Here is a 9523-nt window from a genome sequence, read left to right on the forward strand (position 1 = left end):
TATGAGGAAGGCCTAGGGAACTCAAAAGCCTTGTGAGCATGGCTCTGTCTGTCCTGGGTGGCGAGCTGGCACAGAAAGGCAGCAGCAGCAGTGAGCAGTATTGATCAGCTCAGCACCACCTTTTGCATCTTTTTTCTTTTTCCTAAATTTACACTGGCAAAAGTAAACCTCAACAAACTCCTGCCCTTTTGTCACCAACCTTCTTACATGTGTTTTGTTGGAAAACAGATGAAGTATTGTTGCCTTTGAGCTTCGAGAAAACTCTTCTCTTTGTGAGCAACCAGAACTCAGTGAACCTTGGGGGAACAGCTCAGGTGGGGAAGGGAGGCAGTGTCACAGGGCAGCTGCTGGGGCTGTGTTCCGTGGCAACCCTTGATTTTGGATGCCCAGCCCTGAGGTTTGATACTGCAGCAGCACTGAGTACGTGCTGTGCACGTGCAAGGGCAGGGGTTCCCCTGGCTTGTTATCCAGGTGTTGGCCTCTCAGGTGGGGCATGCCAGAACTGCAGGGGGAGGGAAGGAGATTGCTCTGTGCCTCACGTTCCACTCTGTAAGGCAGGTACTGGCAGTTCCGAGTCTGGAAGAGCAGATTTCCATGGCTGCAGGCACTGGGGTAGGCACTGCTGAAAGAAGCTCCGTGCTGGGTGCGGCAGGAGGCTGCACGTTTCTGCTTGTTCTGGGCTAATGTGTAATTTCTAATCATAGTCCCTTACGTTTCTTTACTTAAATTATCACTGACATCAAAACAGTGATTGACTCTAGAGGCAGGCAGTGTCTTACCTGTCAGCTGTCCCTTCCAAAAGGTGTTGTCTCTGAGTCGCTCCTGATGTCATTTTGACAGGCAGCCAAGACCCTCCTTGAGGAAGGTTTTTGCTTCTGCATAAGCCTCTGAGACTCGGGCAGCTTCCTGGCCGCCCCATGCAAACAGAGCCAGCAGCAGTCATGTCCCACAAGTTGCTTCACTCCAATCACAGGTGCAGGGTCCCCTCCAAGTGCCATCTTACACTGTCAGAGGTGTCTCGGCTCCCTCTCACAGCCCCACAGAAGCAAAGCATGTGTTGCAAGCTCCATTAAGCAAAGATTAAGCAAGGTAACAGCGGGGAGCAGGGGAGACTGCTAATGCCGACCTGTTCGGGCTCCTGTGGAGGAAGGAAACAACTTTGCTGTGTCAACAGCAGTGAACACAGAGAGGTGGTGGTGAGCTGCTGCCACCTGCAAGGTCTGGTATGGCACTGGGGTGGCTGCCCATGCCGAGTTTTCTTTAGGGAGCTGACAGGCTCTACTCTGCAAACACCCACCATGTCTGCAGCTGAGGGCAGGAGGGTTGTGAAGGCAGCTCTGCTTGTTTAGGAGAAAATACTCAGGCTTCAATCATTGCTTCATGTTCCTGTGATCACAGCGGCACCATCTCCATGGATCTATTGATGCCACCACCCCACCTGTGTGCCATGCTTCGTCCCATTCCCTCATGCCCACCCTGGTGTTTCACCAAGACTGAGCTGTAAAGCGGGAGTCCTGGCATGGGCCCGGAGCAGGAGCTGACCCTGAAGGGCTCTGTGTCCGAGTGCGGTCCCTCCCCCAGTCTGTCTGATTTCTCCAGGGGATTTTGGTGACCAGCCCCCAGTTCTGGCAGTGCTGTCCCCGCAGCCATGGGCCTGGTGCTGCGTGGGACGATGGCAGCTTCTCTCCCAGCTGGGTTTCTAATGGCAAAGCCACAGGCTCTGTCCTCCATGAGCCAGTGGCACCTGTGCTGCCCCATTTGCCATCAATCTCCCATCCTTGCAGGCCCTGGTGTAAAATGCCCTTTCTGACTGGTACTGCTCTGTTGTCACAGAATCACACCATGAGAACACCCACTTGTGAACTGGTTTGGGTTTTTTAAATATCTCTATTTTTTTTAGCCTGATGCTCATAGTGATCTGCAGTATCTGCTGCCTTCAAGTTCCTTGTGGTTTCAGTTTTGGTACAAATGTGTTTAGATTTTAGCAAATTAAAGTTGGGGGGAGGGGGTACAGAGCATCTGATCAATTTGTATTTATTTATTTTAACATTTTACTAAATAAAACACAGTAAAATCTCTTGTCTCCTTAGCTGTATGTACCAGGTGGGGACAGTGGGTCCCACAGGCACAGGGGCTGTAGCCGTGCCCATAGCAAGTCCCCAGCCCCAGGAGGGGTTTCTGAGCGTGGCTCTCTGCGAGGGTTGTGTAATGCTCCAGCTCGTTTTCTTGGCAGGGAGAAGGGCACTACGTTAGGAGAAATGAATTTTAGCTCCAAAAGGGGCTGTGCTCAGTTCAGATAATCTCCCTGGCTCTGACTCTGTGAGTGCCTCACAGCTGATTCTGCCCGGCAGAGGGCCCACGGAGACCAACCCGAGCTGGGCTTACTTCCAGGTACCTCCACCCTTGCAGGCACATTTTGGGCTAGGGACTGTCTAGGCTGGGAAGGATTATGATGGTGTACAGCCTATATGAAAATGATGGTGTACAGCCCTCCTGCTACAGGCATGCCAGCACACCTTCCAAAACAACACAGAGCCAGCATTTCTATTGCTTCCTATCCACCAAAGAATCATCTAGAAGAGGCCTGCTCCATCTCAGCACTGCTCCACATCTCTAGCAGCATCGAGATCTGATCTAACCCTCTGATCTTGCTTAGTGCAGCAGCAGCATAATATCAGTGAGCTTTGGCTGTGTTAAACAAAAGCTGTCTGCTAGGGACTGGTGGGGTGGAGCTGCACTTGGCTTCACAGTGATGAGCAATGTCTTCCCAGCCCTTTCCCAAATAAAGCCTCAACACTTGCTGCTGGCAAACCATCCTCATCCTCCCCCCTGAATGTGAGGCTGGCATCTCGTGGGGCCTAAGAGCCAGCTTTTATTTCTAAGAGTCTTATAAAGCCAAGGCTCTCAGGGATGAGCTGTAGCACTGCCACATGAAACCACAGTTTCTTCTACTTGGGTGTGATTAAACTGACACTGTGCCTGAGCTGCGATGCCCCAGGCTCCAGTTCAGGCGTGCTGGCTGTGTGGACAGGCTGCCTGGGTCCTGTTGCAGCATGGGAACCATCAGCCTTAAGCCCACCTCAGTCAGCAACCACCAGCCCTTTCAGGGTACCTGTGTGCCTGACCCTTGGTAACACCGGCACTAATTGTGTCTGCCACTGCTGTTCCCCAACCCTCCCACTGTGCCCAGCCAACAGGAAAGGGTTCCCAATGCACCAGGCAGAGCAAGCCCAATGATGCTTCTCCCCAGCCAAGGCTCGGGCTACTCCTCTGTTGCTCTCCTCCTGCTGCCTTCCCTCCAGGGAACACGAGCAGGCTCACAGCAGAAAGAAATTAATAACCAGGCAGTTCTAACAAGAATGTGAAAAAGAATAAAAAAGCTTTAATTTAAAAATTAAATTAAAAAGAGAGACTAAGCAAGAGGCGCTTGTGCCCTTTCCATACCCCGCGCTTTCTATGGTTCCTCTTAGCCGCTCTCACCACGGACGGAAATCCTCACCCTGCACAGAGCTGGCTCTTGCAGCCCAGAGCAAAGCTAAGAAGAGAACAGTGGAGGCTGCAGCAGCAACTGGCCTGGAGAGCCTCCAGGGCCACCAGCAAAATCATCTGGGAAGAAGAAAAGATTAAAAAAAACCGAACAAACCCAGACACCCTAATTACTGAATTCTTATGAGGAAAGTATTAAATAATTTAAATAGTGTGAGGAAAGCAATGCATCCTCTGTGCTCCAGTGTGCGATAGCGGGAGAACAGTGTCCAGTCAAGCTGCTCCCAGCATGGGGTTCCTGCCAGAGGGCTCAGCTATGGTCTTGTCCAGTGTCAGCCACATCCCTGATTGTTGATGGCAACAACTGTGCTGCCAAGAGCTGGAGAGGAGCAGGGTGGTCCCCACCGGGAATTTCTCCCAGCATGTGCTGGCCCATGAAGCTGCAGTTTTGCCCATGGGAAGGGTTGGCAACCCTGCCCTGTGGGGCAATGCCAGCACAAGACAGGGTCTGTCACCAGCATGGTTGCTCCAGGAAGGTCCATCCTGGGAGCTCACTGCTGGGGACAGCAGACAGCCCATCCTGCTCTGGGAGCTCATCCTGCTGTGGGTGACTTCTACACCACCTGTACAGGGCCAGCTCCACGGGAGACTGCATCCATACAGATGGGGAGTAATAATATTTCCCCCCATTAACCAGCCAGCCTTGATCGGGGCTTGACCCAAGGCTCCAACTACTCCCAGTACTCCCTGGCCACTCCTCCCAGGGTGCTGGGAGGCTTCCTCTGGGCCTGCCTCCACAAAGGATGTAAAGGGATGCTCTACAACTTCATCTCCAACTCACCAAAGCCCCGGAGGGGCGTTGGAGGACTGGGACCTGGGACCATTGAGCAGAGGCAGAACAGGGTAAGGTACAGCTCCCAGGTCTCTGGAGGAGCCAGGCCTCAAGGTGAGGTGAGCTAAAAAAGACTGGAAATCCACATCCGCTAAAAGAGGGAAGGGAGGAGACCCCAACCCTGGCCCCTGGCATGGGGAGGTTCCCCTGCAACACAGGAAGGCTGCAGCAGCTTGACCTGCAGGCACTGCCTGTTCTTGCAGCTGATGTCTTCCATCTTATCTACAGGCATCCCTTGGGTGGGCTGCAGAGGTTGTGCTGCTGACTCCATTCCCTCGGGCCAGGCTGTGGCGGGGGCAGGGGCAGGAGGGAGGCCCTGCAGCCTCCCTTCTCCAGTGTGCTGCTTGTACCCTGCACCCACTGTCCCCAGGCATCACAGGCTTCTCTCGGCAGTGAGGTATTTGAGTGCAGCAGCTCCGTATCGCCGTGACAGGTCCTGGTGGAACTCCTCCCGCAGTGTCTGGAGGCAGCCCCGGTACCCTGCACTCAGGCGAAACTTGGAGATGTCAAAGCTGGGAGCGTGGGGCATGTGGATCATGAAGGCATTGGGCAGGACCAACAGCTCATACTCCTGGGGACAGAGCAGCAGCTCTTACCATCATCGGCGTGGTGGCACCAACACATCACTGCCCAGCCACCAGCCCCCGACACCCAGCGCCTCCGTGGTGCCAGGAGCCCCTCACCCACCTGCGCATCCAGCTCCATGATGTGAGAGACTTTATTCCAGCCGAAGCCCACGAACCTCTGGTCATACCTGGGGCAGTCTCGCCTCACTACAACGTAAGGCTCGAAGTCGGGCTGCCATGCCACGCGGTAGGGCACGGTGGCCGTCCGCCATTTGGCGTAGTCTGTTGGGGCGTGGCCTTTTGGCCACACGTGGTACCTACGGGGAGAGATGGAAATGAGAGACCGAGACAGTAGAGGATGCAGGGGGTCTGCTACCCCCCTCTGAGACCGGGGGTGCACAGCCCGAAGGCACAAGGGTACACAGCTGGCTTCTGCTTGGATGGTGGGACAGTGCTAGTTCCTACCTGAAAGTGTAGAGGGAGCCCATGTCCAGCATGGAGAGCAGCTCTGCTTTGGATTTGGGAAAGGTCAGACGGTAGTGCAGGGTCTCAAATGCCGGCACGATGAGAGCTGCCTTCCTCTGGGGCAGCTCCAGCTGTTGGATGGAGTTCCTATGGTAGTAGGAAAGGTGTGAGGTCTCACTGACTGTGAGGCATGGCCACAGCCTCCTTCCTCATCCCCTCCAGCCTGCCCACCACTCCACATGGGTATTAATGGGTTTTGACAATTTGCGGTGGTACCACGCAGGGACAGGAGGAACAGGGCAACCCTCACAGCCACAGCCCCTTCCTCATCTGCTAGTGTCTGACAAAAGCAAGGGCAGGATCCCAAGGTTGAACACAAAGGAAACAGTTTCTGCCCATTGAGAGCTGCTGCCCAGGGCATTTCCTGAAAACTCTGGTGCTTGGGGAGCCCAGCGGATTGAGCAAGAGCTGGCTGCAGAAAGCCTTACCTGAGGTAATCGTAGAGGCCGTACATAGGCAAGAAGTCGATGTCTGTCAGAAAGACGTACGGCGTCTGCGTGTTGGCCAAGGCCACGTTGCGCAGCAGGTTGATGGGGTAGAACTGCCCCTCCTTGTAGACAATGTGGTAGGCCACGTTGCGGCGGGCGCTCAGCACCTCCGAGGCCTGGGCGTAGCGCAGGAACTGCTGCGCCTCGGCGTCTGACATGTACAGCGCCAGGCTGATGGGGCCCGCCCAGTGCTTGCAGATGGCCTCCAGCATCTGTAACCTGCGGAGCACAGGGCATGGCCTGAGCTGCAGACCTGCCCCGCAGCAGCTTCTGAGCCAAACCCAGAACCGGGCGCCTCTGGGGAGCCGAGTGCCAGTCAAGCCCGGTTCAGGAGGGAGCAGGAAGAACTGATGCTCCCAGCTTGGGGTGTGAGAATGATGAAATGAAATTCCCTGGTAGCTCTGAAGCTGTGGAGCCTGCCCAGAGGAGCAGAGGTGGGTTCCAACCTCTCACCAGTCCTACTAGCAAGTACCTGTCCATGGAGAGCTGGGCCACAAGGGTGACATCGGTGGGGTTGGGAAGGGCCAGGAACTCGTACTGCAGGAAGAACAGGTGGATGCGGTGCTGCATGAGGTGCTGCTGGCGGAAGTCATAGCAGGGATCGTCCTCATCCAACTCCTCCAGCGTCTGCTGCAACTGCAACACCATGAAGGTGAGGGAGAGTCGGAGCCCCAGGAGAGGTTGCATGAGGTCTCTGCCCACACAAAGCTCTGGGGTTGGGGGCAGAGTCGCAGTCAGCCTCACCTGGTCCCTGGGTGGGCTGGGAAGACTGGCACAGCCAAAAAGCTCCCTGCGCAGCAGGTTCCCATCATACTCCAAGAAGGTCAGGTAGAGGTTACGGAAGAACTCCACGTGCTTGTTCTTCACCCGCAGCTTCTTGGGCGAGTTCCAGTGGATCACCTGGGCAGCAGTGTGTCACCCCATGAAAGGCAAGTCAGCAGCACCAGGCTCCCCAAGCCCTCAGACCCCATGCTGACTCCCCTGCACCTCCAGTGCCTGCACTGTCCTTCAGGCCCTCCCCAGTCTCAAAAGCAGCAACCCTACCCACCTTGAGATCCGAGAGCTCAGTGTAGCACTGCTCCGAGCGGGTGTGATCAGAGAGCTGCACGTTCCAGAAGCAGGGAAGCCGGTACACCAGGGATGGGTCCTGCTTGAGCACTGCATTGAAGATATCCTAGGAGAGAGAAACGTGAGTGCACGGGCAGACGAAGAAGGTCCCCTGTGCCAGCAGTGCTGTGGGAATGCAGAAGGACCGACCCGCCCCAGAGGAGGGACAGTTACCTGATCGGCCAGCGAGGTGGAGAGCATGCTCATGAGCTCCCGCTCTGCTGTCAGCCGCCACATCTGCTCCCAGCCCAGGCGACGCAGGCGGTCCAGCAGGAGCAGGATCACCCCTGAGTGCCAGGGGAGAGGGCACTGGGTCACCGAGAGAGCACCCAGCCACTGCAGAGCTGAGGCACAGCTGCCTGCATGTCTTCAGCCCCTGGGAGATGTCACTTCTCTGTGCCCACCCGCACAACCCTGGGATGCTGTAGCAGTCCTCTTGTGCCCACCACTCTCCTACTTTACCTCAGCCTCTCCCAGTCTCCCTGTGCCAAGTGCCACCTCAGCTGGATGTGCCATGAGGCTGCACCTCCCACCCTGGCAGCCCACACTCACCCGTGTTGAAGCCACGTCCCAGGGCTGGCCATGGTTTGTGGTTTTTCCACAGGTTGCCTAAGTACCAGTCACTTTGGTTCTCCACCAGCCCAATCACCTGCTTTTCTGAGGAAACACAGGAACATGGACGCAGCTCATCTTGCTGCTGGTTCAGAGGGCCCAAGGACACCCACTGTGCTGGTGCTGTGGCAGGCAGGCACTGCCACCCTGAGCCCAGCACCCAAGGCCCTGCCAGGGCCCCATGGGCGCCCTGTCCTCACCAGAAAACTTCCCGAAGACAGCCCAGAGCTCAGCAATGTCAGTGGCAAAGGTGATGTCCGTGTCCAAGACAATGACCTTGGAGAGGTTGGAGGGTAGTGCCTTGGTAAGTGTCAGCTTCATCAGCCCGTAGATGCCGGAGTAGTGCTTGTTGGGGATCCATGACACCTCTGGCTGCAAGGCAACACACCTCAGGGCTGGGCCTGGCCATGCCCTTCCCCTGCCTGGTCAGGACAGCTGCGTGTCCTGGCACCCCGTGCAGAGGAGGCAAGCAACAGAAGAGCATGCAGAGCTGTGGAGCCAGCCGAGCCTGGAGCACTTCTTCCAGCCACCAGAACTTCCCCCCGGATGCCAGTGTCTCATTGGGGCAGTCAGCTCTGCCACAGGGAAGTGCTACTGCAAGGGGCCTCCCCACCCTTCCAGTAACAGCCTTGTGCTCCCCTCTCAGCAGCACTAGCAACAAGCCCAGAAAGAGGAGGGGGTGAGCCAGGGATCAGCAAGAAAAAGTTAATCACCCTCCATCCACTTGTCCCCTCGACCCTCTGAGCATTGGCTTGGGACAGGGCAAAGGGAGGGCAAGCACCTGCCTTCAAGTCATCGGCGTTGTAGAAGCTGACGTGGACGGAAGGCACCATCCAGGACTGGAAAAGCGTCTGGAGGATCTGGTGGGCCACCGAGTCCGTGATGAAGTGAAAGTGGAGGGGGTTTTTCCTGCCAAGGGCAAGCACAGCAACACTCAGCATCACAGCAGAATGAAGAGAACATGGTCCCCCATTCCTCCCATGGTACAGACATCAGCTGAAGGGGCAAATGGAAAAAAAACCCTCTGGGGGGAAACAAATTCCCCTCTGTCGCTCTAAGCAGTGGCACAAGGGGTAGAGAGAGGTCCTAGAGCCCCTTTTCTGCAGCACTGCCCTGCTGCAGCCTGCAGCAGCTCATGTGAGAACCCCAACCAGCAGGCCTCTGGCACAACATCTCCCCATTACCTGTGGAAGAGGATGGATTTCACCAGGGTGACCACATCCCGGCTTGCATTGTGCCCGGCACACACAATCGCGACGTGAAGGAGCTGCCCAGAGACAAACAGCACCTTCTTGAGACTGGACATTCCCTCCTTGTGGGGGCTGTCAGCTCCTTCCTGGGACCACACTACAGGGTCAGACTCCAAAACCCAACCCTTCCCATGCAGAAGGAGCCCCAGAGAGAGGTGGGGGTTCCCTAACTAAGAAGCAGGGAGCAGGAGTCTTGCTGCCACTCCTTCTGTCTGGTCTCCTTCTCTGGAGAAGGAAGATACCCTCACCCACTGACTGTGGCCCCCTGAGCACCATGAAGAGCCAGGATGAGGCTCCGGCATGGCCAGAGCATAGGGAGAGCAGTGCCAGGTGAGCTGGACGTACATCCATGCTCCACAGGGTCCCAGCCTCCCATCCGACATTGCCTATCCACGATGCCACCGTGCCAGTGCCTCCACCCACCTCACACTTGTGCACTGTCCGCTGCTTGGGGCAGGCCGTGCGGTTGCTCCTCTCGCCCCCGGGGGGGTCTCTGTCCTCAGCAGAAGCCCCCCACTGCGGGCTGCCGTCGCTGCCCTCCGCCTGAGCCTGGCCGAGCTGCAGCCGGAGCTGCCGATTCTCCTCCCCCACCCCGCG

At 56.5% G+C, this 9523-nt stretch overlaps 1 protein-coding gene across 3 annotated transcripts in view; it reads right to left on the minus strand.

Annotated features, from left to right (window-relative positions):
* Nucleotides 1-3362: 3362 nt before the first annotated feature.
* Nucleotides 3363-9523, minus strand: part of LARGE2 (LARGE xylosyl- and glucuronyltransferase 2) — an 18662-nt gene continuing 12501 nt past the window's right edge. For all 3 annotated transcript variants that reach the window (XM_017741811.1, XM_017741813.1, XM_017741812.1), the window contains exons 4-16: nt 9350-9469; nt 8861-8943; nt 8462-8585; nt 7877-8048; nt 7617-7721; nt 7239-7351; nt 7006-7131; nt 6702-6857; nt 6430-6593; nt 5898-6176; nt 5410-5556; nt 5066-5261; nt 3363-4949 (exon numbers count right to left, since the gene is read on the minus strand). In XM_017741811.1, coding sequence (XP_017597300.1) covers nt 4752-4949; nt 5066-5261; nt 5410-5556; nt 5898-6176; nt 6430-6593; nt 6702-6857; nt 7006-7131; nt 7239-7351; nt 7617-7721; nt 7877-8048; nt 8462-8585; nt 8861-8943; nt 9350-9469 — 1983 coding nt within the window. In that variant the 3' untranslated portion in view covers nt 3363-4751. The remainder of the gene's footprint in view (nt 4950-5065; nt 5262-5409; nt 5557-5897; nt 6177-6429; nt 6594-6701; nt 6858-7005; nt 7132-7238; nt 7352-7616; nt 7722-7876; nt 8049-8461; nt 8586-8860; nt 8944-9349; nt 9470-9523) is intronic.

This window comes from Corvus brachyrhynchos, unplaced genomic scaffold (genome assembly GCF_000691975.1).
Source record: "Corvus brachyrhynchos isolate BGI_N302 unplaced genomic scaffold, ASM69197v1 scaffold115, whole genome shotgun sequence".
In the NCBI taxonomy this organism is placed as follows: Eukaryota; Metazoa; Chordata; class Aves; order Passeriformes; family Corvidae; genus Corvus; species Corvus brachyrhynchos.